Consider the following 26,905-nt stretch of genomic DNA (forward strand, 5'->3'; position numbering starts at 1 on the left):
AATTGTGGATTTCTCCAAGGGACCTTCCCTCACCCCCGCAGGCCTTCCCTCAGAAAGTTCTCTTATCTTCCACAGTGCCAGGCCTGTGGGACGCAGTAACGATGACGCCCTGGGCTTCTTTCTCATTCCCCTACCCTCAGGAAGACACTCTTCACGTGTACCCTCGGCCTTGGCCCACATTACGACGCTTCTTACTAGCGCGCGGGCTGAAGGCGGGGCGAGGGGCGTGGCTGCAGCCAGCCGCGAGCCCGGGTTCGTTCTCCCGGGCGGACTCAGCGGCGGAAGTGAAGCCGTTGCAAGATCTTCTTCCGCTCTGAGGCGCCGCCGGTGCCGCCGTCCAGGACTGCGCTGGGGCAGGAAGAACCGGGGCCGTGGCTGACATGGAGCAGGTGGGTCCTGAAGAAGTTACTGGGGGTGGTACGAGGGTTGCCTCTTGCCGGCCGATCCTGCTTCCCTGCCGGTGTCCGTTCTAGGTTCTGTCCAACCCTTCCCACACCCACCGCGTCCAGGTTCCGCCCCCTTCCTCTGCTCGGCCTCACTCGGCCCAGTGCGGGTTTCGGGGTCTTGGGCTGTGACTCCCGGCGACCCTGCCCACCCTAGAGAGATGAGGAGAGCGTCCGGGATCGCCTTCCAAAGCCTCCCATTTGACCGTGAAAGGATAGGAAAGGGTAGGGGGACATGTCTGGGTATTAAGGGACAGGATTTGGGTATGGGGAGGGGTCAGGATTTGGGAGGAGGGAAACATTACGCATTCCGGTAGGTCGATAGGTCTGCGTCTGGTTGTCATCCGGTGTCTCCCCAACTTCCTTCCGAAACCACCGTAAATAACTTCCTAATTGATATCAAAAGGGCCCTTTAAAGTATCTTTCTTGAGTCCTTAGAGGTGCATTGACACTCCTAATTGACACGTGCCACCTCTCTGCCGTTTTGGATTTTTTTTTGGCTTTCTCTGCTTCAGTACCTCCTGATTTTCTTCCTACCGCTCTGACTGTAGGTCAGAAGTATCGCTTCACATTCTCCTCTCTTGCCCAACTCCTCGCTCTGTATACTGAATCTGGATGGTCTTACCTACTCTCACAGCCTCAGTTTTGCACCAACTAAATATTCAGACCCACATCCTCAGCGTAGCCCTTCCCTGGAGATCCGGATTTGGCCATCCAGCTGCCAGTTGGACAGCTCCACTTCAGATAGCCCTCAATGTGTTTAAACTTGAAGTGGGCTGGTGCGGTGGCTCACCGTCTGTAATCTCAGCACCTTGGGAGGCAGAAGCGGGAGGATCACTCGAGGCCAGTAGTCTGGGTAACAACATGAGACCCTGTTCCTACAATAAATAAATTAGCCTGGCGTGGTAATGCCTGCCTGTAGTCTCAGCTACTCAGGAGGTTGAGCTGAGAGTTTGGAACTGCAGTGAGCTATGACTGCACCAATGCACTCTAGCACCTGGGTGACAGAGCTAGACCCTGGCTCTAAGAAAAAGAGTGATACAGGCCCACACCTGATGTCAGTCTGCTCAGGAAAACAAATATGGAAGTGGGCATTAGATGGCAAACATTAGTTCTAGAATGGTGGGGTGCAGGGGAGATGAAGCTGAGGAAAACAGGTTGCTTTCTCTGTTGAGATTGGTGATTACTTTCTTGCTTGGCTTTGAGGAAGTATCCCCCTGGTTTAGGAGCCAGTGTGGATAATTCTCTGGGACCATGCTCTGGAGGCCTAGTACCTGGTGTTTAGGGCTAGGCCCCCTAAGGTAGGATCATTATACATGCTTTTGGGCTGGGCCTTTGGCTTAGAACAGAGCCTGGGCCTTTGTTCCTCCTGTTCTGTTGCCTGTCTGGAATGCCCATCCTCCTTGTTTCCAGCTGAGAGATGCTAATTCTTCAAGGCCTGGGTCTGATTGCCCCTCCTCCCTGTGGCTTTCCTGACCTCACCCACTCCAGCCGGGGTCAGATGATTGCTTCTCTGGGAGCCTACAGCCTTTGTTCATTCCCTCTGAAAACACTAATCACAGCGTGGCATGATGTTATTTATGTCTGTCTTCCTCGACAGACCCAGAGCTCTTGATGGACCAGAACAGGGTCCTGCACAGTGTCTCGCATACAGTAGGCTCTCAATACCTGCATGTGACATTAAATTGAGCTCTCACACACCTAGACTTATTATGGGAGGGCAGTGTAGGTGAGACCCCAAATCCTGCACATCTGGTAGCTGGTATGTATTCCACTGAGTGGTAGAGCTTGTTGGATCCCTTTTACAAGTGAGGAAGCTGAGATTCAGGGGAGGTAAGGTCAAGGTCACGTAGTAGGAATTTAAATAACTATCCCCTGACTCCAGGTCTACAGCTGTCTCCCAGAAAGTCCCTTGGGGTTCTAGCCTCCAAGCAGGCAGCTGCCACATCAATGGGACAGAAGACAAGGAGGATATCCCATCTGGCCAGTCGTATGTCTCTCTGAACTTTTTCTTTTTTTTTAATTGTTTTTTTAATCAGATCATAACTTTGTACATTGATGCATTGATGGCGTTCAGGGTACTGCTTCAATATACAATGTGAAATGCTTACATTGAATTAAGTAACACATCCATCACAAATTATACTCGTTTCTTAATAGTTTTGAAATGTATCATTGCATCATGCATATTAGGTGAGGTCTTTGAACTTTTTTTTACTGGGAGGAGGCTAATCCTGGCCTTTGGTCAGGGTTGGTGCTGGAAGGAACCTGTGCTGAAACACCACCACCCCCATCCCTGTAGGAGCTCTTCTTTGAGAAGGCTGAGATATCTCTTGGAAAATGACTGGCCCCTAGACTGAGCCTGGAAACTTGACTTCATCAGCCTCAAGTTTCACCCAGTAGCACTGAGGGATGGGATGGGGCCTGAGTCACTGGCCCCTGAGTAGGCCAGAGTTCATGGACTCACAGAGCTGGGGCTTCTCTGACAATTAACAGGGCCTGGCATGAGGGGGAAAGGAGGGCTGAGTAGATCTCAGTGTGTTAGAGTTTTCCAGTAAACTGTACTGGGAGAGCCTCCCTGGCTGGGGAGGAGGAGTGTATGAAGAATCTAGTTTCTGTTTGCCTGACTCTTCCTCTTATGCTTCCCCAGAAGGAAAGGAGAAATAGAGCCAGGCTTTGCCTTTGACATCTTATTTGTCACTGCAGCCATGCCCTCCTCTCCTTAAATTCCCATTTCTCCAGGGGACTTCCCAAACCCTTTGTGGGTAGGGCCAGTATGTCAACTGTCCTAAGGCTGATGACATGGGCCACTGAAACCTGAATCACAATCCTAGATGCCATCCTAGGTCATCGTCCTGAGGCTCAGGCCCATCCTTCCATCCCCAGTACTGCTGGGACTCAGTTTGGACAGAATGGCTGGCCCAGGGACCTGCCTCTGACACTTTGCCCATGGAGTGTAATAGCAGCAGCAGCTACTATTAAGTAAGCACTGTGCCATGTTATTGCTAATCCTTTCAAACTCTGTGAAGTAAGTAGGTATTACATTTTCCCCATTTTACAGATAAGGAGACTAAAGTTCAAAGAGATTTAGTTCTTTGGTCAAGGGCACACAGTCTAATAAGGGAGTGGCCTTGGGTTTTTGACTCTAGGTCTTATGCCCAACCCCCAAACCTACATCTTTTGCCATGTTTCAGTGTGGACTTTAGGAATCCACAGACTAGTTCACTTATTAGACAAGTAAGTGGCCAGGCATGTGACTCAAGCCTTAGGCTTGCTCAAGGGGAGACAGCTTTGAGGCTCCAGTCTAGCTGTGATAAGGGAAGTGCTAATCCAGAGTTCTGAAAGATCAGGGGAGCCTGGAGGGTGAGGGAAAGCTTTACCCAGGAGGTGACATTTGAAGAAGACTCTGAAGGTTCGGAGTCCCCCAGAGGGAGGATGTCATTCCAGAATGAGGAGAAAGGGAGCCAGGGCACAGAAGGAAGACCGACTGTGGTGTGCCCTGGGAGCACTGATGGTTAGGACCGTATGGGGTGGATATCCAACCTGGTAAGAGCAGGTCCCACTGAGGGGTGACTCCATTCTTCTTCTTGACCCTTCTTAACAAAGGACTCAAACTTCACCTGGAGTCTTTTCATTGCAAGTAAGGGCTCAGGGGAGGGGAGGGTGCCCAGGAGACCAGTCCCCAGCCTTATTGTGGAGGAGTGCTGGGGCCCTAGGCAGGGCAGTATGCCAGCAGAAGGTGGAGTCCAACTCTGGCAGAGGCAGTCTGGACAGAAAGGGGTTCCTCCCAGAGCTGGGTGTGCGTGTCTGTGTTCTTGTGCATGTGCTGCTGGTGCGAACTGCTCAGTGGTTTCCTGAGTATCTGTTATGAGCCTGGTACAGTTCTGGTCCTGGATCTGCAGTGAGCAGAGCATGGGAAGCCCCTGCTCTCACAGAGTTTACATGCCAGCGGGAGAAGATGGGCGGCAAACACACACCATTGAAGATGTCATGTGTCAGGGGCAACAAGTGTCATGAAGAAGAATATCGCACAGGGTTCAGGGGCGGTCTCTCCCAAGGGATGTTTTGCATAAAGAGTGAGCAAGCAGTGCTGGACCTGGAGAGGTGCTCCCGCTGTGGCCGCAGGTGCCAGGGCCTTGGGGTAGGAGTGTGTGCAATATATCCAAAGACAGTGAGGGACTAGCATGGCTAGAGTGGAGGGTTCAAGGGAAAGGGGGACTTGTAGACCAGGGTGGGCACTTTGGCCTTTACTCTGGGAAAGCCCCTGGAGATTTGGGGCATTTGGGAGATGTGGTCTGACTTTTAACAGAATCTCTCTGGCTGTTGTGTGGACAACAGTCTCAGGGGGCTAGGATAAGGAAGAGGTCAGGAAGCTATAGCAGGTGACAGATGATGGCCTTGGACAGGGTACGGTACTATTGTGCTAGGTAAGCAGTGGGCAGACACTGGTCAGATTTCGAAGGAAGAGACAACAGGATTGCTGATGGTTGAGATGCAGAGAGAGGATGCTGGACTCTGCACAGGTGCCAGCTGAGGTCTCTTAACACCCACCTCTGGCCAGGAAAGGCTCTAGGGGGCAGCAACATTTGTGTTTGGCAAGTCCTAGCCCAGCAAAGGGCAGCCCACATGCCTCTGGCGTCAGCTCTGCACCTTCCTGGCTGGGGGACCCGGTGCAGTTCTCCCAGAGTTTCATGATGGGGTTCTGGCCACCGCTCCTGGGAGGGGGTGTGATGCCTTAAGAACATGTCTGCAGGGTGCCACCACAGGCTGTTGCCCTTCAGCTTAGCTTCTTTTGCATTGGCCCACCTGAGTGGTGTCTAGCCTGTTTGGTCTGCTATCCTGCCCTCCCTGGACTAGCTCCCTCCTGGGCTGGCCAGCAGCAGGACATGGGTCAAGGCTAACTTCCTCCACACCCAGGGCCCCTGCCTTCCACCCATCTGTGGAGTTCCCATTAGCCTGTTAGTAACAGGGGCTGCTTGACCCAGAACAACTCTAGCTGTGGCCCAAAGCCATCTCACCAGGCAGTGAGAGCTCACTCTCTTTTTTTTTTTGAGACAGAGTCTCAGTTGCCCTGGGGTTGAGTGCCCTGGCATCATAGTACATAGCAACCGCAAACTCTTGGACTCAAGCGATTCTCTCCCCATCTCCCAGTAGCTGGGACTATCAGGTGCCTGCCACAGTGCCGGGCTGTTTTTAGAGACCGGGTCTTGCTCTGGCTCAGACTGGTCTCGAAACCATGAGCTCAGACAATCCACTTGCCTCAGCCTCCCAGAGTGCTAGAATTACAGGCATGAGCCACCATGCCCGGCTCAGGACTCTTCTCATCTGGAGAAAAGGCAGGAAAGTAATAACTGCTAACCCTCACACAGTGACTACTCTGTTCTAGGCCACTGCATTGAATAAGTCACTTAATCTTTCTAACACTGTAAGAAGTAGCTGCTATTGTTAGCCCCATTTCACGGAAGAGGAAACTGAGGCACAGCATGGCATTTGACTCGCTTGGTGGGAATCAAAATTCTGGCCCTTCTCTTGCCTTGGAGTCCCGTTCTCTCTTGGCTTCACTGATCCCCTTGATTTGTACTGAGTTAAGGACCCCTTGAGAAGCCCCCATAGCAAGCACAGGGCTAGTGTTAGTGTTTTCTGAGGAATATAGAGCAGGAGTGTTGTCCACAGTCTGTGTCTGCTCTTCCCCCAGCCTCAGTGGAGGATTTGGAGGTCTACACTGCCCCGGAGCTGTGGGTCATCTCTGGATATATACAAGGGAATCAGACCAAAGGGTTAGGGAGCTTGCTCTGGGCCACACAGCAGGAGAATCATAGAGATCAGATTTGAGTCCAGGCCCTTCGGGGTGATTTTTATTACAGCTCCCTGGAGTGTATTCCGATTCCCTCCCTGTTAAGTTCCCTCTTACCTGAAAGGTATTGCCAGCTACTTGTTCCGTCTCAGCTGCTACTGACCAAGCATTGCCTGTACTCCCTCCTGACACTTATCTAAATACTAGCCCTATAAGGCTGGAATTCTGGTTGCCTTTTTTAACATCATGGTAAGACATATATAACATAAGATTTACCATTTTAACCATTTTTAAGGGTACAGTGGCATTAAGTGTATTATTGTTTGTTATACAGTGCAGCTGAGGAAACTGAGTCTTAGGTGGGTATGCTTTGTCCCAGATGACATAGCCAGGAAGGGGGCAGTCTGAGATTTAAGCTTTGACCTCAAAGTCCATTCCTTTTTCCATGATTATCTGCTAGTTCCTGTCGTTTGCCCTGAATCCTGTACCCTACCCTGCACCGCATTGCAAGTGAAGCTGGTACCTAGTATCTCCTGGGGGTGAGAAAGAGAAGACCTGAGGGCCCATGCCTATTCCTCCCTTTGCCTGGGGAATAATCCATTGTGCCCAGATATCTGATGTGCCCACCCTTCCCCGCCTTCTTCCCCTTCCAATCTAAGATGGTAAAATCTCCCCATCCCCCTAACGCTTAGCAGATCAGCTTCCACAAACAGGCAGGCTCCTTCACACCACATGCGCTATTCCCCTCCTGACACCTCTGAAGGAGCTTGGGAGGGGCCAGTGACAGCAGGTGGTGGGCTTGACAGGGGGGTGCTGCTCCCAGGGGGTTGGGTGGCAGCCCTGCTATCTCTAGCCTCTTAAGTGCTCACTCCTGCCTCTCTCCTGGTGGGAGGGTGGGCCTGGCAGGATGGGGGTGGCCCTAGCTGTTCTTTGGCAGTGGTCAGCCTCTGCCTTCCATGGCCTGGTGACCTAGAGCAGAAAACAAGTGCTTTGGGGACTGAAGCACTTGTTCTCTGCTTCAGGGGCAGTTCCGGGCCATGTGGGTTTTCACTAGTAGACTTGCAGTTGGTGTGACAGAGCTCAAAGGCCTTCCGAAGACATTTGAGTGAGCCATGTTTTCAAACTACAGCCAGAGAGGCCTTGGCTGATGTTGGAATTTGAAGAAAGGCTGACTGGGGGCTCTATAGCCACTTTCACCCATAGCAGTTTGGTTTCTGTTTTATATATATATTGAGGTTTTAAATGAGGTTTTATTTTTTTTAAAGTTTCTCTTCTTTTTTTTGTTTTTGTTTTAAAGTTTCTCTTCTTTAATAAAAGGGGGGTTGGCCAAGTGCAGTGGCTCATGCCTGTAATCCTAGCACTCTGGGAAGCCGAGGTAGGTGGATCGCCTGAGCTCAGGAGTTTGAGACCAGCCTGAGTAAGAGCAAGAACCCATCTCTACTAAAAATAGAAAAACTAGCTAAGTGTTGTGGTGAGTGCCTGTAATCCCAGCTACTCGGGAGGCTGAGGCAAGAGGATTGCTTGAGCCCAAGAGTTTGAGGTTGTGAGCTATGATACCATGCCACTCTACCTAGGGAGACAGAGTGACACTATGTCCCTCCAAAATAAATAAATAAATGTTAAAAATTCAGAGAAGGAAAAAGGAGGACTCCTGTAATCCTAGCACTCTGGGAGGCCGAGGCAGGTGGATTGCTGGAGCTCACCAGTTCAAGACCAGCCTGAGGGAAAGCGAGGCCCCATCTCTACTAAAAATAGAAAAACTGAGCAAGAGGATCGCTTGAGCTCGAGTTGGAAGGTGCTGTGAGCTATGACATCACAGCACTCTACCCAGGGTGACAGCTTGAGACAATGTCTCAAAAAAAAGAAAAAAGGGGGATTTGAAGAAAACATCTGACCTTTTCCCCAGATAAACAGAGGCTTGGTGAGAAGGACTTGCCCAAAGTTACTTGTAATCAGTGCCTGTCTGGAGACCCTGCTTCAGGTCTCTCAACTGCGGACCAGTGCACTGTCTCTGACACAGGCTCTTGTTTGGACTCTGAGCTACTCACAGTGGGAGGGTGGCATAGAACCCCCTTTTCCTGACTCGTGGCCAGCAGCCCCCACACCTGCTCCAGGCCCCCACGCTTGGCTCCCCCACCCCCTGGCATGTTCAGCTCTCCCAGGCTCTCACAACACCTCTGCTCTAGCCCCATCTGCGTCTCTTGCTTCAACGGAGATGTCTGGGCGTGCGAGTGTCAGTGCAGTTGCCACTCCAAGTGCGTCTCACACCCAAGCTGCTGCCACCCAAGTCCTGTCCCCAGGGAGGGAGGGAGAAAGCCAGGGGGAAAGATAGACAGACATAGAAGCAGATCAGAGTAGGGAAGCCACTGTACCCAGAAGTGAGGCAGGGAAGTGGGGTGGGGGGCAGATAGAAAAGAGGAGGGAGGGAGGGAGGGAGAGAGAGACTGGTGGGGGTGGAGAGAAAAACTCAGAAATGGGAGTGAGATGGAGAGGAAGACCCAGACGGGGAAAAATACAGACAGAGAAGGATGACGATACATTCTGTGGGCTGTGGGGAAACAGGCATTCTCGTGCATTGCTGGTGGGAATGCAAACTGCAAAAGGAACTTGGCAATACCTAGCAAAACTGCATATGCAATTTGACCCAGCAGTACCACTTCTAGGAATCCTTCCTGAAGATACACTTCCAACAACGTGAAGATGTATATGCCTAAGGTTATTCGTTGCAGCAGTTCTGGTAATTACAAATCTAATGCTCATTCAAAGGAGATTGAAACTGGAGAACTAAGCAGCTCTATAAAAGAATGAGGAAAATCTTTCAATTATAAAATTGAAACAGTGATTTCTAGGATATACTGTTAAGTGAAAAAAATACCATACCCGAGGACATCTGTAGGAAGCTGACCTACACAGAAGAAAGAAAGGATAGCCAGATGTGGTAGCAGCTGTCCTACATGGAAGAAAGAAGGGATAGCCAGATGTGGTGGCTCTTGCCCCTATAGTCCCAGCTACTCAGGAGGCTGGGCTTGGTGAGAAGGAGGAAGCAGGATTGCAAGTTTGAGGCCACTGTACTCCAGCCTGGGCAACAAAGTGAGACCCTGTTTCTAAAAAAAAAAAAGAAGAAGAAAAGAATAAGGGATATAAGAAGTACATACACGTGAGCGGTGCCTGTGGCTCAAAGGAGTAGGGCGCCGGCCCCATATGCCGGAGGTGGCGGGTTCAAACCCAGCCCCGCTCCCCCCCCAACAAAGAAGTATATACATGTATTTGTTCCCTTTATACAAAAGAAGGCTCAGCCAGTCCCTAAAGAGGTATGTCACTGTTACAAGTTGAAGTATATTCCCCACAAAAAGATAAGTTGAAGTTCTTTTTTTTTTTTTTGTAGAGACAGAGTCTCACTTTATTGCCCTTGGTAGAGTGCTGTGCCATCACAGCTCACAGAAACCTCCAGCTCCTGGGCTTAGGCGATTCTCTTGCCTCAGCCTCCCCAGTAGCTGGGACCACAGGCGCCCGCCACAAACGCCCGGCTATTTTTTGTTGCAGTTTGGCCGGGGCTGGGTTTGAACTCACCACCCTCGGTATATGGGGTCGGCGCCCTACTCACTGAGACACAGGTGCCACTCGATAAGTTGAAGTTCTAGCCCGATAAGTTGAAGTTCTAACCCCTCAGAATGTGATTTTATTTGGAAGTGGGGTCATAATAGATGTGCTTGGTTAAAATGAAGTCATACTAGAGTAGGCTCCTAATCTAATGACTGGTGTCCTTAGATTAGAAGATAATCATGTGAGGCCAGGTGTGGTGGCTCACACCTGCAATGCTAGCTCTTCAGGAGGTCAAGGTGGGATGATCCCTTGAACTCAGGAGTTCGAGACCAGCCTGAACAAGAGTGAGACCTCATCTCTAATAAAAGCAGAAAAATGGGCTGGATGTCACGGCAGATGCCTGTAGTCCCAGCTATTCAAGAGGCTGAGGCAGGAGGATCACTTGGACCCAGGAGTTTGAGGTTGCTGTGGCTAGGCTGACTCTAGCACTCTAGCCTGGGCAATAGAGTGAAACTCTGTGTCAAAAAAAAAAAGAAGAAGAAGAAGAAGAAGATCATGTGAAAACACACAGGGAGAGCATCATGTGACAGTGAAGACAGAGGTTGGAGTCATATAGCTGCAAGCCAAGGAATGCCAGATTTCTAGTAAACCACCCAAAGCCAGGACGAGGCAAGGGAGGATTCTGAGGGAGCATGATCCTAGTGATACCTGATCTCAGATTTCTAGCCTCCTGAATGTGAGATAATAAATTTCTGTTGTTTTAAACAACCAAACAAACAAACAAAAACCCCAAATAACTGATGCGGGGAAGAGGGATAAAAAGACAAAAAATGTAAGTGGAAAGTTACTTTGTGAAAGAGACAGGAAGCTGGGCACTGTGGCTCACGCCTATAATCTAGCTAGCACTCTGGAAGGCCGAGGCGGGTGGATTGCTTAACCTTAGGAGTTTGAGACCAGTCTGAGCAAAAGCAAGAGCCTGTCACTACAAAACATAGAAAAAATAGCCAGGTGTTGTGGTGCACACCTGTATTTCCATCTACCCGGGATGCTGAGGCAAGAGGATTGCTTGAGCCCAGGAGTTTGAGGTTGTGAGCTATGATGCCACTGTACTCTACCTAGGGTGACAGAGTGAGTCTCTGTCTCAAAAAAAAAAAAAAAAGAAGAAGAAGAAAGACAGTAAACAGGAGAGAAATGAAGAGAGAGAAGAGAGACAGGTCTGGCAGTACACAAAAGGGCTGTGAGAGATGGAAATGCCACCTGCCCTGAAGCTGTGGCCCGTCAACGGTGAGAAATGTGCTGTGCATGCAGTCTGGCACAGATCCAGCTGATGGATATTGGGGGGTCTCATTGCCAGCGGCCTGTGATGTCCCCTCCACTGCCTCCTTCCAGAGCTAGGCCTAGTTCTCCCCAGTACTGTTGAGATAAACTAGCCCTGGGGACTCTGAGAGTGTGTACTGTGGATGGGAGTTGGGCGAATGCCCCTGCCTCTGCTACAAACAGGTAGCTTCTGTTCATGAGGCTTGCACAGAGGCAAAGGGGTGAGTGGGCTGGCTTGCTCAGAACCTCCTGCTGGCCACAAATTGGGGGCTTTTTTGGAGCTGGTAGACTGAGGAGCCCAGGGAAGTTAGACATAGCAAAGGTATGGTGGCAAGTCAGAGGGGAGAGTTGTTAGATCATGTCTTCCCAGAATCAGGGACAAATACTTGGGCTCCCCTCCTGCCAGCCCCCCACACCTGCTTCCTGGTGCTGTGGTATGACAAGATTCAGAAGCTCACCCACCAAGCAGGTGTGTTGTTGCAATCCTGCTTTGGCTCCTCTCTGGCTCTCACTAGGACCTTTCTTTTTCTTGCTTGGGAAACAGGGCTTCTTAGAGCCCACCACATTGGTGGAGCAGAAACCCTACACCTCAGTACTGTTGAGATGAACTTGTCATGGAGTGGCCTTGGGCAAGTATCCCTGGCAGGGAGGGAGTACTCCAGGGTTTCTTTCTCTTTAGAGTTGATGAGACCCACTTAGTGGCACAGGATCTTAACGAACTGGGTACATCCATTCATCTCTTTGAGTCTTGGTTGTCTTATCAGTAAAATATGAAAAGCCACCTTTTTCTGTGTGAGCATGATCATGGCCATGGCCATGTAAGCACTGGGTGGTGGAACACTGGGCTAGGTTTGGGAGTGGCTGGTTCTAACTCTCTTTAAGGTTTGCCCTGGTCCTCTCTGCTATACAGCATGGAGCTGAGGGCCAGAGACCCTCTGGAGCATTCACTTATTCAGCAGTCAATTATGAAGCACCTGTGATGCACCAGGCATTATGCTGGGCACTAGGAAGATGGCAGTGACCAAGTCAGATAATGCCCTGTAGCCATCCGGTTTACAGTTTAGTGAGAGAAAGAATAAACAGTAAAATAGAACAATACAGAAGATAATTTCAGATAGTGACAAGTTCCCTGAAGAAAAATAAAGCAGAGTAATGCAATATTACATGGTGAGTGGAGACAAGAGGGTGGGAGGCTCTAAGGAGAGAACTTTGGCTGCCAATTGAAAGGATTGGGGGAGAACTTTCCAGACATCAGGGAGAGCCAGGTCCAGGGCTCTGAGGAAAATAGGGTAGCCACATTGAGGTGTCTAAAAGAAGGCCAGAGAAGCAGTGGCAGGGAGGCAGGGCATAAGAAGAGCCATGAGATGGGCCAGGTAGAGGCCGTGCGGTATCCTGGACTGGTGAGGAGGGGCTCATTGGCCTTAGATCAGTGGGGAGTCCTAGAGGGTTGTGGTGGGGTGGCAGGGTCTAGCTGATGCTTTTGTGCTGTGGAGACATGATGCCAGAGGGTGCGAGGGACAGCCTGGAGGCCCAGTCCCTGGAAGCAGATTGCAGCTGTCTAGGCAGAGATGATGGTGGCTGGGCCTAAGGGGTGGTAGAAGAGTTGGAGGTGTCTGCTCCATAGCTGCTGTCCCAGCTGGGAGCACACAGGCAGCTCTAGGAAGGCCCTCCCAGTTGCCATGGATTAGGGGGTGGGAGAGGAGGGCCGGCTGCTGGGAGGGAAAGTGGCTTTGTGCTTGAAAAACAAAGAACAGAGCTTGGACCCTTTTCTCCTGGGGGTGGGAGGAGGCCAAGAGGTTGTTGACAGGACCAGAGTCTGGAGCTCAGGGCTGGAGTCTGGAGCTAGAGCCTGAGTCTGCTCTTGGCTAGAGCAGGCCCAGCCCCTAGGCACTGGGGAGGTAGGTAGGTGCCCAGCTGAGGAACCCCAGAGACCTCCAAGAGTAAATCTTGGGTACTGGGCTGTGGGACAGGGAGGATAAGGTCAGAGAGAAGGATGCTGGCAATTTAGGCAGAGGGGCTGTGAAGTTGGGACAAGGAGTGTGTCAGATGTATTTGGGAGCAAATGGGGTCCCCTGAGAACTGGGTATAAAGAGACCTCCAGGGTCCTGACAGGCCTCTCTGCCTTTCCCTGCAGCCTTGCCGCTGAGGCCTTACCCTCCCCACCCTGAGGTGGGGCCCACCAGGATGAACAAACTGCCTGGGGAGCTGGCCCGTGACTTGGAGCGCAGCCTGCCCGCCTTCGCCTCCCTGGGCTCCTCGCTGTCCCACAGCCAGAACCTCTCGTCGCGCTTCCTCCCGCAGCCTCCGGAGAAACGCCAGGCCATCTCTGATGTCCGCCGCACCTTCTGTCTCTTTGTCACCTTCGACCTGCTCTTCATCTCCCTGCTCTGGATCATTGAGCTGAATGTGAGTGGGGGTGAGACTAGGGGCACGCGCCGTGCAGGGGTGGCCATCAGCCACATGGGAGGGTTGCCTCTCCTGTGAGGTTGATTCTCTGGATAAAATGACGAATGGGAAGAGAACAGCGTTTTTCTTCTGGGTGACAGAAACGGGGCTCTGAGTGGTTGAGTCATTTGGCCATGGTCCCTCGGCAAGTGCGTGAGGGAGGCGGGGCTGAGCCAACCCTCTGGCCAGGAGTTTGCTCTCGGCCTCCGCGCCATGCTGCCCCCTAGTGGAGGTTCCCGAGAAAGGCGAGAGAGGAGGCCTGGCTCTGAAGGAGCTGTTGGAGCCTGTTGTTTTCTTTCTTGGGCTGCAGTTCGTTCGTTGTTCATTTATTCATTCATTTACCATTTACCAGTCCCAACCCCTGCCACACCCCACGCAGTACTTGACCCACCCTTAGTCTAGCTAGCAGTGGCTTGATCTGGCCTCTGGGCACTGACAGGGCAGACCCCACAGAGGAGCAGGGCATCCTAGGCCTGGTCCAGTCCCAGCTCCTCTGTGCTGACTGTGACTCAGCAAGGGGCTCAGACTTTTGGGGCCTCCCCTCATTTTCCGTCTGCAGCATGGGCTTGCCATCAGGGTTTTGGATGGCAAGGGCCTTTCCTCAGGTCTCAGGTGACAGGGAAAGAATGTCTTTCTTGATAGAAGTGAGAAGTGTGGTAGCTCTCTCCTGTAATGCTAGCACTCTGGGAGACCAAGGTGGGAGGATCACATGAATTCAAAAGTTTGAGGCCAGCCTGAACAAGAATGAGACCCCCATCTCTATAAAAAATAGAAAAATTATCCAGGTGTGGCAGTGTACACCTTTAGTCACAGCTACTCAACTGATGCAAAAAGGGATCGCTTGTGGCCAGGAGTTTGAGGTTGTAGTGAGCTAAGATGATGTCACTGCACTCGTACTCTAGCTGGGGCAACAGATTGAGACCCTATCTCCAAAAGAAAAAAAAAAAGAAAGAAAGAAAAAGAAGTGAGTTTGGAGAAGGGACTGGTTAGGGACCGAGGTTACGTTTGATTCTGAACATGTCATGTTGAACTGCAGGGAAAGATAGGGCTCTGAGGATGACCGTTTTTTTTTGTTTTTTTTTAGAGACAGAGTCTCACTTTATTGCCCTCAGTAGAGTGCTGTGGCATCACAGCTCACAGCAACCTTCAACTCCTGGGCTTAGGCGATTCCCTTGCCTCAGCTTCCCGAGTAGCTGGGACTACAGGCACCCGCCACAATGCCCAGCTATGTTTTGGTTACAGTTTGGCCGGGGCTGGGTTTGAACCTGCCACCCTCCGTATGTGGGGCTGGCACTCTACCCACTGAGCCACAGGCGCTGCCCCAGGATGACCATATTTCACCAGAGATGAAATGGCATCTTCAGCAAGATGGAACCACAGCCATGGGTTGTGAGGCTATCTTAATGATGGAAAACCAAGACCTAGTAAGGTTTGGAGTCTTTTTCAGAGGTTCTGAGATCTTAGGAATACTATATATTGATGGTCCCATCAACATCAGTGCAAACCCTAAAATTTACCTGTATCCTACATTTAATACATACATCTTTACCAGGAAAGAGCTGAAAACATTTTGATTACTTTTGAAATTATTTGGCTATGTCAGTTGCGATTGCTGTGCAGTCATCATGCATGCTTTGGAATTCTTGCAAAGTCAGATAATCTTAACAAATGGTTTTCAAATGTAATGAAAGATCTCAGGATACTAGATTTGACCATTAGTAGAGTCAAGCATGGGCTCGGTGCCTGTAGCTTAGCGGCTAGGGCATCAGCCACATACACCAGGGCTGGCTGGAGTTCAAACCCAGCCTGGGCCTGCCAAACCAGCAATAACAACTACAACAACAATAAAAAAAATAGCTGGGCAAAAAAAAAAAAGTAGCTGGGCGTTGTGGCAGGTGTCTGTATTTCCAGCTGCTTGGGAGGCTGAGGCAAGAGAATCACGTAAGCCCAAGAGTTGGAGGTTGCTGTGAGTTGTGACACTGTGGCACTCTACCGAGGGTGGGATACTGAGACTCTATCTCAAAAAAAAAGAAAAAAAAAGTGGAGTCAAGCATGATATTTCACTTGGCAGAGATTTAATTAAAATTATACTAATTTTCAGTTTTATAGTTTTATTTTCATATTTTGGAGCACATGTATTTTTAGCCCCCTGACTGTGTCTGTTGAATAGTAGGGTTGTGACCAGTGTGGGATCTTAGAGCCAGAGACTGGCAAAGCAGACACTGAAACTGAGCTCTCCTGAGTCCTGACACAGTCAGCACTGGCGGGTACCCAGGCTGGGGGAGATAAGGATGGAGGACAGAGCTCAGGAACATTGACTGGGAGGGGCTGTGGAGCACAAGAAGGAGCAGTCTAAGGAGTAAGAGGAGGGCTAACTGGGGTGGAGTGAGTGGCAGACCCAGAGGCCTCACCGGCAGGCAAGAAGGAGAGGTGATATTGGGTTTCATGGGGCTCTAGTGGTCTTGAGGTAGATAGAGAGGCATGTGGTGGATGTGTAGTGGGGTTCGAGTATCGGCAGGTGTCTGTGCAGACTGTGGGCTTCTACTCTGAGCATCAGAATCACTTGGAAGCTTAAAAAGATCCCATGTGTTCATAATCTCACCCTGAGATTCAGACTTGGTGGCCTGAGCATCCATATCTTTTTTTTTTTTTTTTTTGTAGAGACGGAGTCTCACTGTACCGCCCTTGGGTAGAGTGCTGTGGCATCACACGGCTCACAGCAACCTCTAACTCTTGGGCTTACGCGATTCTCTTGCCTCAGCCTCCCAAGCAGCTGGGACTACAGGCGCCCGCCACAACGCCCGGCTATTTTTTTTGTTGCAGTTTGGCCGGGGCTGGGTTTGAACCCGCCACTCTCGGCATATGGGGCCGGCGCCCTACTCACTAAGCCACAGGCACCGCCCCTGAGCATCCGTATCTTTAAAAAGCCTTCCCAAAAGTCAGGTAGACTGCCAAACATCCAAAACCCCATTCGAGGTGGTTAGGAACGGTCTTCTTCCTTAGAGTGACAGGCCCCATCCCTTGTAGCCTCCCTTTTCCCAGGAGTAGAGGTCCTGGTGCCCCCACCTGTAGAAGCCTAGGCCTGCCACCCCCTTTCCTTCTGAGGAGTTGGGCTTCTGAGGAGTGTGACTCTTGGTGTCCTTCCAGACCACCTCATCCCCCAGACCCGTGGATGTTAGAGTCCAGGCCAAGGTCTTAGGGGTCCTGGTATGTAGTGGGCTAGGGTAGGGACAAGGGCAAGGACATGTGTATTCACTCTCCTTGTAATCCTCTACAGCATCGTGATAGATTTTGCCCATTAAGTACAAACCTAATCAATTGATTTGCCACCTGAGGCTCTGTCTGACACCATTGCCCATCCCCAGCCCCCATCACCCCAGATGGATTGTTGGCTGGGAACATGGAGCACCAGTATGAGAGAGAGGAGGAATTACAGGAGAGGCAGGCTCCTTGCACCTGCCCACTGCTTCCCCCCATGCAGTCCCAAGCTTACTCCTCCCTGGGCAGTGCACTTCAACCCAGTCCTGGCCCCTGGGGTTGCCTGGGTCCGTAGAGGAATGGGATTGGTACCTGGGGACTTGGACCTGTGGTTGAGCTCCCTTGGTGCTTTGGGAGCCCTTTTGGGTGGTAGCTTAGTGCTTACAGCCTCTCTTCCAGGTTCCACGCTCCCCTCCCTCCTCTATTCTGAGAAGTGAGGGGGAGCCCAGGGACTTGGTTCTGCCTACAGAGCTCTTCCTCTCTCCCAGACCAATACGAGCATCCGGAAGAACCTGGAGCAGGAGGTCATCCACTACAACTTTAAAACTTCCTTCTTTGACATCTTTGTGAGTGGCCTTGGGAGATCCAGGGAAATGACTCTGGCTGGGTTCTCTTCTTCCCGCAACACCTGTCCATTCTGATCGAGAGACTCGGCTCCTATCCTTGGAGAGTCCTCAGTCTTCAAAAAGCTCCCTCTTTCAGAGTGCCCCAAGTGGGAAGGAGAAGATGAGAAGATCATCCAAATTGTCCCAAAGAAACACTAACTCAGCCATTCTCTCCTGGGGCATGCACACTCATGGAGGGACATGGGGGAGCAGGACAGAGGGGAGGTCAGCCTTCAGTGGGGGTGGGAGGCATTGGCTTCCGGTGATGGCTTAGCTCCCTTCCCCCGCCAGGTCCTGGCCTTCTTCCGGTTCTCTGTACTGCTCCTGGGCTATGCTGTGCTGCGACTCCGGCACTGGTGGGTGATAGCGGTAAGATACCTCTTTCCTGGCAGCTCTTGTGCCCTGGTAGGGCTGGTGCAAGGGATGTGATGAAGGAGGACTCCCTCCCCAGCCTCTGCTTTCCTTCTCTCCCTCCTTGCTTCCCCTGGGCAGGTCACTACATTGGTGTCCAGCACATTCCTTATTGTCAAGGTCATCATCTCAGAGGTCAGTAGCTCAGGTCTGGCTAGGTCTGGTGGGCATCTGACCTAAGGGATAGGCTTCTCCTAAAAAAGGACTATGTCTCTGATTTCTCTGTCCCTGTTGTCAGGATTAGGGTGAGGGCAATCCAGTCCTTTGATATCTCCAAGGACTCATCTTCACCATCTCCCCCACCTATGTGTCTACCCCCCAAGAGTCAGAAAGTTCTTCCAGCCTAACCTCAGTTTATCCCCTGTAGACTTAATTAATCCTTCTCAGGGGCATGTGCCACAGCAGCTTCACAATCAGCTGGTACTGGGCACAGAGTGCATGCCAGTTTGTGTAGCCAGATTGGTGACCCGAGCAGGGGGCTCTGCACCCATGGTTTTGGGGTGACAGCTGAGTCCCTACCATGGAGCTCAGCCCCTTTCCTCTACAGCTGCTCAGCAAAGGGGCATTTGGCTACCTGCTCCCCATTGTGTCCTTTGTCCTTGCCTGGCTGGAGACCTGGTTCCTTGACTTCAAAGTGCTACCTCAGGAAGCTGAGGAGGAGCGATGTGAGTGCTGGGGGCTGGGGGCTTCGGCAAGGGTCATCATAGCCCTGAGGGGAGAGAGCTTCAGGAATGAGAGTCAGTTCTGAGCCACCTGCCCCTCTGAGCAGACTCTGGGAGCCTGAGTTAGCCTGGGGTTGGGGGTACCTCAGGCTGCTAAGACATGACTGTCTCCATCTGGAATGATGGCTGCCCACATCTGCTCCTCCAGGGCATCTCGCCGCCCAGGCTGCTGCTACCCGTGGACCCCTACTATTCTCTGGCATTCTATCCGAGGGCCAGTTCTATTCACCCCCAGAATCCTTTGCAGGTGAGGGGCTGGTGGGTGGTGGAGCTGCCTTCAGGGAGGGGCCTCGTGAGGAGCAGGGTGGGCTGGGTCTGTTCTTTCTATTCCTTCTATCAGGCTCCCTGGGGAAAGCCAGCAACCGTCTCCCACACACTTTTATCCCCCACGTCTTTGCGCTCACATGCCCGACCCCCACTACCTACCTGTACTCTTTCCCCACCCTTTGCCATTGTCATCCGTGCTTGTTTTCTACAGGGTCTGACAATGAATCAGATGAAGAAGTTATTGGGAAGAAAATTTTCTCTGCCCAGGTATTTGGCTGCCTACCCAGAATCTGCCCTTGTAATGAGCACCCACACAAGGGCCAGCACTGGGTTCAGCCAGGGTGGTCAGAGGTTTCCCAATACAGGCTAGACCTCAGGCAGCCCAAATGCCAGAGAGTACCTGTCCATCCAAGTGTCTGTCCCACCATTGGTCAGGCCCCTGGCCTGCCTCATGCTTGGGAACAAAGGGGGAGCAGCCACAACCACAAGCCTCAGGAGACTGCAGGCCCCAGGCTGACCCCTTCCTGCCTCCCACTCCTGGCCAGGAACGGGAGTACATCCGCCAGGGGAAGGAGGCCACAGCAGTGGTGGACCAGATCTTGGCCCAGGAGGATAATTGGAAGTTCGAGAAGAATAATGTAAGAAGCCCCTTTCCTGCCAGGCATGGTGGCTCATGCCTGTAATCCTAGCACTCTGGGAGTCTGAGGAGGGTGCATAGCCTGAGCTCACAGGTTTGAGACTAGCCTGAGCAAAAAGAGAGACCCCCTTCTCTACTAAAAGTAGAAAAACTTGGGCAGCGCCTGTGGCTCAGTGGGTAGGGCGCCTGCCCCATATACCCAGGGTGGCGAGTTTGAACCTGGCCCCGGCCAAACTGCAACAAAGAATAGCCAGGCTTTGTGTGGGCGCCTGTACTCCCAGCTACTTGGGAGGCTGAGGCAAGAGAATCGCCTAAAGCCCAGGAGTTGGAGGTTGCTGTGAGCTGTGACACCACGGCACTCTACCAAGGGTGATAAAGTGAGACTCTGTCTCTAAAAAAAAAAAGAAAGAAAAAGAAAGAAAAACTGAGGCAAGAGGATCACTTGAGCCCAAGAGTTGGAGGTTGCTATGAGCTATGACACTACGGCACTCTACCCAGGACGACCGCTTGAGACTGTCTCAAAAAAAAAAGAAAAGAAAAGAAAGCCCCTTTCCACCCAAGCCTCCCATGGTGTTGGAAGTTTTTGCTTTATTTTCTGAGGCCTGAGAAATAAACCCAAGGATTACATGAGTTAGAACCCTATCCCTGCCCCCAAAAGAAGGAGTGAATCCTGGGGTCGGCCATTCAGCAGGAGGCCGGGCTGGGTATTTCCCCTCTGCCGACCCCCAGCTCCCTTCCCTGCTTCTCTGCCCCATTGGCTCCAGGCTTTGAAAGGGAAGCCAGGCTCGTATCCTGTGTCTGGTGTTTTATTTCATGATCAAAACAACATTATCTAAAAAGATTGCAGAGAGCTTGGAAAACATAGGGAAACATCCCCCAGTCTCTCTCTCTGGCCACTTCCCCTGGCAGCCCTGTTGGCCTGGAGACAATAGCTCTTCGAGGTTGCAGCGCAGCTGTGCTCTCGTCTTTCAACTTAATATCAAAAGCCTTTGCCGTACATTTGTCAGAACCACTGGTAACGGCTGTTCAGATGCCACCCAAATCCTGGAGTTTTCCACTCTGAGCTGCCTGTCACCATTCCTATGCCACCAGCCCGTTCCTGTGCCCTCCACCTGTTCTCTGCCTTCCTCCCTGCTACTTTCATGTCCCTTCCACAGGAATATGGGGACACTGTGTACACCATTGAGGTTCCCTTTCATGGCAAGACATTCATCCTCAAGGTGAGTGAGGGAAGCAGGTATTCTGGAGTTTCCTGCTCTGTCTGGGGCTGCAGGAAGAGGTCAAGGGGCTCTCTGGCAGGTCTCCTCCACCAAGAGGGAAGGGCTGGTGTGCCCTAGCACATCTGGCACCACCCAGCCCTCCTGCCCTGCCCTGCCCCAGACCTTCCTGCCCTGCCCCGCGGAGCTGGTGTACCAGGAGGTGATCCTACAGCCTGAAAGGATGACACTGTGGAACAAGACAGTGACTGCCTGCCAGGTGAGCCAAGCGTGGAGGCACATTCAGGCCACAGAGGACCTGGGTGGTATCACCGAACCGCTCTGTGCCTTAGCTTCCCCACTTATAAAATGGGCTGATGGTCACAGCACCTTGTGGAGATGTCAGGAGGATGGCAAGGAGGAGTGTTCACAGGGTACCTGGTGCAGGGCCTGGGAGTGGCAACTGTCCTTAGTATAGGGGCCTGGGCAAAGAGGAGCTGGTTTGGGGGATTCCTGGGGTGAGCTGAACCTCATGTTTCCTCTGATGGCCCTCAGATCCTACAGCGAGTAGAAGACAATACCCTCATCTCCTATGACGTGTCTGCAGGGGCCGCAGGTGGCGTGGTCTCCCCAAGGTGAGCACCCAGCAAGCACCCTCCTTGCAGGCCTCCTGCACTTAGATCTTGGGCTCAGTGCCCTCTATCTAACCCTCCTTCCCTCAGGGACTTTGTGAATGTCCGGCGCATTGAACGGCGCAGGGACCGATACCTGTCATCGGGCATTGCCACCATGCACAGTGCCAAGCCCGCCACGCACAAATATGTCAGGTGAGCCTGACCTTGCCTGGGGTCATCTTGGCCTGCCCCTCCCCCAGGAGCACTTAGCTGTGCAGAGTACACTGTGTACAGCTTCTCCTGCTGAGGCTGCGTTCCTGTTCCCTGTCCCACTGGGCTCTGCCCCTCCCAGCCCCTAATCCTGCTAATCTTGCTGCTGTGTGTGTGTGAGCGGGGGAGATGGACAGCTGGATCCAAGCCACCAAGACTGGAGGGGATGTGTGTAGCTGGCTGGGGGTAGACTGTGGGTGGGGACCAGTCCAGGGAAGGAGTTTGGGAGCCATGAGGTCAGCTGGGCTGGTCAATCTAAGCAGGAGGCACCGAGTTCTGGGTTTCACTTTCCTACCTAAGGAGACCCAGGTCTCCTTTCCTCCTCCTCACCCTGTCCCTGCTGCTTTGCCTTCCTCGAAGTCCCCCCAAAGGGAAAGGAGTCACAGTCCCTGGGCTTCCTCCAAGTGCTGTGTATGGCCCTCTCCCATGCACCCCATCCACTCCTTCCCTCTCCAGTCTCCTGGGGCTCCAGCAGAGAGCATTGGTCTTTGTATATGAGACTGGGCTTTGGTTTGGGCACCACTACAGACTCGCTGGGTGAGGGGCCAAGCTCATTTCCTTCCTGGGTGCCAATTTCTTTATCTGTGGAGTGGGCTTAAGCATGCTTAAGGGAGCTGTGGGAAAGTGAAATGTGAGGATACAGCCCAGGCCCTGATCACCTCCTAAAAAGGGGCCCCAAGTGAGAAGTGCCAGCCCAGCCCCTTCCGTCACAGCCAGAGCTGACTTGGAATTTCTGGACTGAGTAGATGAGGGCTGGAAGGGTGGTGAGCTCCCTGTCACTGGGGGTGTGCAAGCACTGGCATGCTGTTACAGGAGGATTCCAGCATCAGAGAGTGGGTGAGGGTGGAGGGCTGATACTGGAGCCTCTGGGTCATCTTTTGCTAAGCTGTATTCAGACAGAGTAGTAGTTTCTAGACCAGCATTTGCCTTCTCCCACTCTAGTCCAGGCTGGGCCAAGAATGGGTTATGTGGTATCAGGGGCCTTGCTCAGCTCCGAAGTCCCCCCAATGGTTCCTCTCTCCTTAGGGGAGAGAATGGCCCTGGGGGCTTCATTGTGCTCAAGTCGGCCAGTAACCCCCGAGTCTGCACCTTCATCTGGATTCTCAACACAGATCTCAAGGTGGGGTCCTAGGTGCTGCTTGGTGGGCTACATGGCATGGAGGGTACTCTGCTGCTGAACTTGGTGGCTGTGTGACCTTGGAGATTCTCTATGCTGCTCAGGGCCTCCTCTATCTTCAGCCTCCTTTCTTTCTTTTTCTTTTCTTTTTTTTTTTTTTTTTTTTTGAGACAGAGTCTTATTATGTTACCCTTGGTAGAGTGCTATGGCATCACAGCTTACAGCAACCTCAAACTCTTGGGCTTACACGATTCTCTTGCCTAAGCCTCCCAGGTAGCTGGGACTACAGGCACCTGCCACAACGCCCGGCTATTTTTTGGTTACAGTTGTCATTGTTGTTTAGTTGGCCCGAGCTGGGTTTGAACCTTCCAGCCTTGGTGCAAGCCTAAGCCTCCTTTCTTACTTGAAAATTTGGGGCAGAGTCCAGGTGGTCTTTTAGCCTCAGTTGCTATGGGGCATGTGCCCCTCTTCTTACATCTGATTCCTGAGCTCCTGAGAAGGGGTGGCTGGCTGCCAGCTCAGCCTCACCCGGGTCTGTTTGTGTTGCTGGTGCCAAGACCTGGGCACAGCATGTTCTTCCTGCTGGGGGCTGTGGGGAGGTGGCCCAGGCTGGATTCCAGAGCTGCACCTGCATTCTGGCCCAGAACACACCTGCTGGGACCACCTGTGGGGGGGATCCTGCTGAGGACAAACCAGCCTATAACTTCTGCCTCCCTTCCGCTAGGGCCGCCTGCCCCGGTACCTCATCCACCAGAGCCTTGCAGCCACCATGTTTGAATTTGCCTTTCACCTGCGGCAGCGCATCGGGGAGCTGGGGCCCCGCTCATGACCATGCCTCCTTGCCCACCCTGCCGGCCAGGGTCCTGTTGCCACAGCCTCTAGAACCAGACGGGCCCAGCTGGGCTTCCTGCTGCCCACAGAGGACCTGGCCCAAAGCTTCCACCCTCCACCAAGCCACTGTGCTGGAGCCATGGCCCTGAGCAGGTGGTGGGGTTGAGTGCTCAGACTCTGGGGCTCTGCTGGCTGGAGGACATAGGGTCTGTCCTGCTCATGTTTACATGGGGTATCCCAACCTTCTGGAGGAGATTGCAGTCTCCTACCTTGCCCTGGGTAGGACAGGTCAGGGTTGCCTGTCACCAGTGTTAGGTGAAAGAGCCCTTCATCTGCCTGCTCTCCCATCACAGTTTTTTAGGTCTGGGACCTTTTTCCATATACATTTGTGGGGAGTGAGTGGCAGGTGGGGGCAGTGGGTGCTGGCAATGTATCTCTGCCTCTCCCAGGTTGTTTCCCTCCTCCCAGGGCCTCCTTGGGGACCTTTGTAATTTGAGCCAATTAAAAATATGAACAAAAAAAAGCAGTCCTTCCCTCTTCCTGGCCTCTGGAGGGAAGAGGAGGGCAGCAGCTTAGATGGGGAAGGAGTGAGTGGCAACACATCACAGAGGGCAGAGCCAGTGGGAGCCTTTCCTGGAACGCTCCCCCTACAGCCTGACCAATTCAAGTGAGCCGATGACAGATGACAAGCCAGAGAAAAATGCCCCACCCCCACCAGGCCTCAGGAGGGTGGGTTGAGAGGTCTCAGTGCAGGATGAGGCGGGTTAGGAGGAGACACCAGGCAGTGTCCCCAACAGGCCTTGACTGTTAGGGGGACTAGAGATGGGCCGTGAGTTTCAGGGGCACATTGGCACCTTGGGGATCTCAGCCACTCAGAACCTGGGGTCTCCCGGGCTCCACTCGGACCCTCTCTACCCTCACCAACCCCATCAGGGGCATTATGGAGCCTGGGCCAGGACTCTGCCCTCCTCCCTGCCTGCCTGCCCTGCAGGCTTCTAAAGAAACCAACTTGTTTAAAGCCAGGTGGATCCTATCTTGGCCCTGTTAGGTGTGCGAACTTGAGCAAATCTACCTCACAGCCTGTTTCCTACTTTGTGAAAATGGGACTAATGTCATAGGGTTGTTTCAAGATTAAAAGATATCAACAACCAGGCATAGTGCCACGGTAACCCAGCTGGGTGCTCTGCTGTCCTCACAAGGTTCTCTGTTCAGCTCCTGTCTCTGCCCCTTCTGGGCCCTTTGCATTGTCGACTTAGCAATGCCCTCATTCTCCCATCTGCATGTCAGCTTCTTGCACGAGTTGCTAGCTTTAGGTCCTGTGCTGTCCCACAGTTGCCTTCTTCCCCTGCTCCCTGTGAATGACACCAGCCTCCTCCCAGGTAGCACATGTTGCTGGCAGGCTCCAGAGCTCTTAGCCATCTCGTTGTGGCCAGAAAGAGGAAAGTGGGGCCCTGGGAGGCGCAGAGACTGACCCAGCCTATTTATGGCGAATTTGGGGCTGGGGCCAGGTCTTCTGACTGCCATTTGTCGGGGCCCCTGGATTCCCATTTCACCCCACATGGTGTGTTGAGGTAGAGCTGGGGGCTCCTTCCACCCCCACTGGCTCAACTTAGGAGACCACTTTTCTAACCACTGACCATGGGGAAGGAAAACACCTGGCAAAGGCTCATGCCTCAGGGTCCCAGGTGTGGAACTAGCATCCCCTAACCCTGCCGGTGTGGCAGTGATGATCAGGGACTAGACTTTTGGGGCAGATACCTGAGGTTGTGGTTGTACTGTCTCTTCCGGTGGAGGGGCACTGTCTGAGGATCTGCCCTTGAGCCCAGGCAGAGAGGGCAGTGGAGCAGGACCTGGCAGTCCTGGTACAGAGCTCAGAGGGGGCACCAGTTCCTGCTCTGTTCACTGACAAGCTGCTGTCCTCCCTGAGCAAAAGGGTGTGGGTGAGGCAGAGGGCAAGTGCCAAGGGGACACGAGGCCGGGCACGTGGTCCGTCTGAGACAGTGTCTGAGGAGTGTAGGGCACCTAGAATTGTTGCTCTGAGGACCCCAGCCCCAGACCTCTGGCATGGGGGCACCCAGGGTCCAGGGACCACAGCCCCTTCCTTGGGTCCAGAGTCCCCCCATCAGTGAGTCTTGGCTCTGCTTATAGCATCTGACGCCAGAGGGGCCGAAAATAGCCCCTGGAGAAGGGGGAGGTGGGAGTTATTTAAAGGGCCTGGGAGGAGCAGAGCAGAGACTGTGTGAGGAGTGATCATGGCCACTTCGGAGCTGAGCTGCCAGGTGTCCGAGGAGAACTCTGAGCGCCGAGAGGCCTTCTGGGCTGAGTGGAAGGATCTGACACTATCTACACGGCCTGAGGAGGGGTGAGTTTGGGTCAGCACCCCTGTTCCCCCAATGCAGCCTCCCTGAGCCACATAAGGCCACAGCACAAAGCCCTAGAGAAGTTTTGGAGGGTGGGGCAGGAAGAGTGCCCACTGGGGAGAGTGAAGTAGAGTTGCCCCTCCTGCCCCCCAGATCCTAGGAGCCCCTCACCCAGAGCTCAGGGTCCCCCATTCCTCTTCTTCACAGTTGCTCCCTGCATGAAGAGGATGCCCTGCGGCGGGAGACCTACCACCGACAGGGGCAGTGCCAGGCACTGGTGCAGTGCTCCCCCTGGCTGGTGATGCGGATGGGCATCCTTGGCCGTGGGCTGCAGGAGTACCAGCTTCCCTACCAGCGGGTGCTGCCACTACCTATCTTCATGCCCGCCAAGGTGGGTGCCACCAAAGAGGAGCGCGAGGACACCCCCATCCCACTACAGGAGCTGCTGGCGCTGGAGACAGCCCTGGGTGGCCAGTGTGCGGATCGCCAGGAGGTGGCTGAGATCACCAAGCAGCTGCCCCCTGTGATGCCCGTCAGCAAACCTGGTGCCCTTCGTCGCTCCCTGTCCCGCTCCATGTCCCAGGAAGCCCAGAGAGGCTGAAAGGGACTGTGACTTGGGCTCCACTGTGCCCACCCTGGGCTGGGCCCTTCCTGGCTAGGACTACAGAGGGGAGCTGCTAGCCATGGATGCTTTGTAGTTTGCCCAGAGTTTGGGGCTGGGAAGAAGGGAGTCAGAGGCCAGGATGCCTGAGCCCCTTGAGTTCCCAAAGGGAGGCAAAGACGGTGGGCACTGAAGGCGGAGAGCTGGGGGCCAGCATAGCCTAGTACCCCAGCCCCAGGAGAATGGACAAAAGATGGTGGTGACCCTGGTTCAGGTTTCAGCTTCAGAGAAGAACTACGAAAAGTGTGAGAGGATCTAGAATGCTCTAGGCAGGAGGCTTGGAGAAGATTGGAGGGAGGGGGATGTGAGGAGGGCAGAGGCAGGCATGGTGGGGCCCCCAGCACCCTGTTAGCACTGCAATAAATGCTCAGTTGTGTTCCAGAGTTTTGTCTCTTTCCTTGTGCTTGTGGGGCC

General features: G+C 52.9%; 2 protein-coding genes across 3 annotated transcripts; both read left to right on the forward strand.

Annotated features, from left to right (window-relative positions):
• Positions 1-219: 219 nt before the first annotated feature.
• Positions 220-23,745, forward strand: STARD3 (StAR related lipid transfer domain containing 3). Of its 2 annotated transcripts, XM_053569439.1 has the most exons (15): positions 220-389; positions 13,232-13,503; positions 17,289-17,366; positions 17,697-17,774; positions 17,898-17,951; positions 18,364-18,481; positions 18,687-18,785; positions 19,017-19,072; positions 19,351-19,443; positions 20,600-20,662; positions 20,823-20,918; positions 21,194-21,273; positions 21,361-21,465; positions 22,549-22,642; positions 23,364-23,745. In XM_053569439.1, the coding sequence occupies exons 2-15, from the start codon at positions 13,282-13,284 to the stop codon at positions 23,466-23,468; spliced, it is 1,341 nt and encodes a 446-aa protein (XP_053425414.1). In that variant the 5' UTR covers positions 220-389; positions 13,232-13,281; the 3' UTR covers positions 23,469-23,745. The 2 variants fall into 2 exon arrangements, with proteins under 2 accessions (XP_053425414.1, XP_053425415.1); XM_053569440.1 differs by lacking the exon at positions 17,898-17,951.
• Positions 23,746-25,469: 1,724 nt separating this feature from the next.
• Positions 25,470-26,867, forward strand: TCAP (titin-cap). The gene is made up of 2 exons (XM_053569461.1): positions 25,470-25,832; positions 26,038-26,867. Exons 1-2 carry the CDS (start codon positions 25,723-25,725, stop codon positions 26,429-26,431), a joined length of 504 nt encoding a protein of 167 aa, XP_053425436.1. The 5' UTR covers positions 25,470-25,722; the 3' UTR covers positions 26,432-26,867.
• The last annotated feature ends 38 nt before the right edge of the window (positions 26,868-26,905 follow it).

The sequence above is a fragment of the Nycticebus coucang genome, chromosome 18, assembly GCF_027406575.1.
Source record: "Nycticebus coucang isolate mNycCou1 chromosome 18, mNycCou1.pri, whole genome shotgun sequence".
In the NCBI taxonomy this organism is placed as follows: domain Eukaryota; kingdom Metazoa; phylum Chordata; class Mammalia; order Primates; family Lorisidae; genus Nycticebus; species Nycticebus coucang.

Coding starts and splice junctions, on each gene's coding strand:
- STARD3 (XM_053569439.1), top strand. CDS start 13,282: ATGAACAAACTGCCTGGGGAGCTGGCCCGTGACTTGGAGCGCAGCCTG. Junction 17,952..18,363: donor TCAAGGTCATCATCTCAGAG/GTCAGTAGCTCA, acceptor TTTCCTCTACAG/CTGCTCAGCAAAGGGGCATT. Junction 22,643..23,363: donor TTCTCAACACAGATCTCAAG/GTGGGGTCCTAG, acceptor CCCTTCCGCTAG/GGCCGCCTGCCCCGGTACCT.
- TCAP (XM_053569461.1), top strand. CDS start 25,723: ATGGCCACTTCGGAGCTGAGCTGCCAGGTGTCCGAGGAGAACTCTGAG. Junction 25,833..26,037: donor TCTACACGGCCTGAGGAGGG/GTGAGTTTGGGT, acceptor TCTTCTTCACAG/TTGCTCCCTGCATGAAGAGG.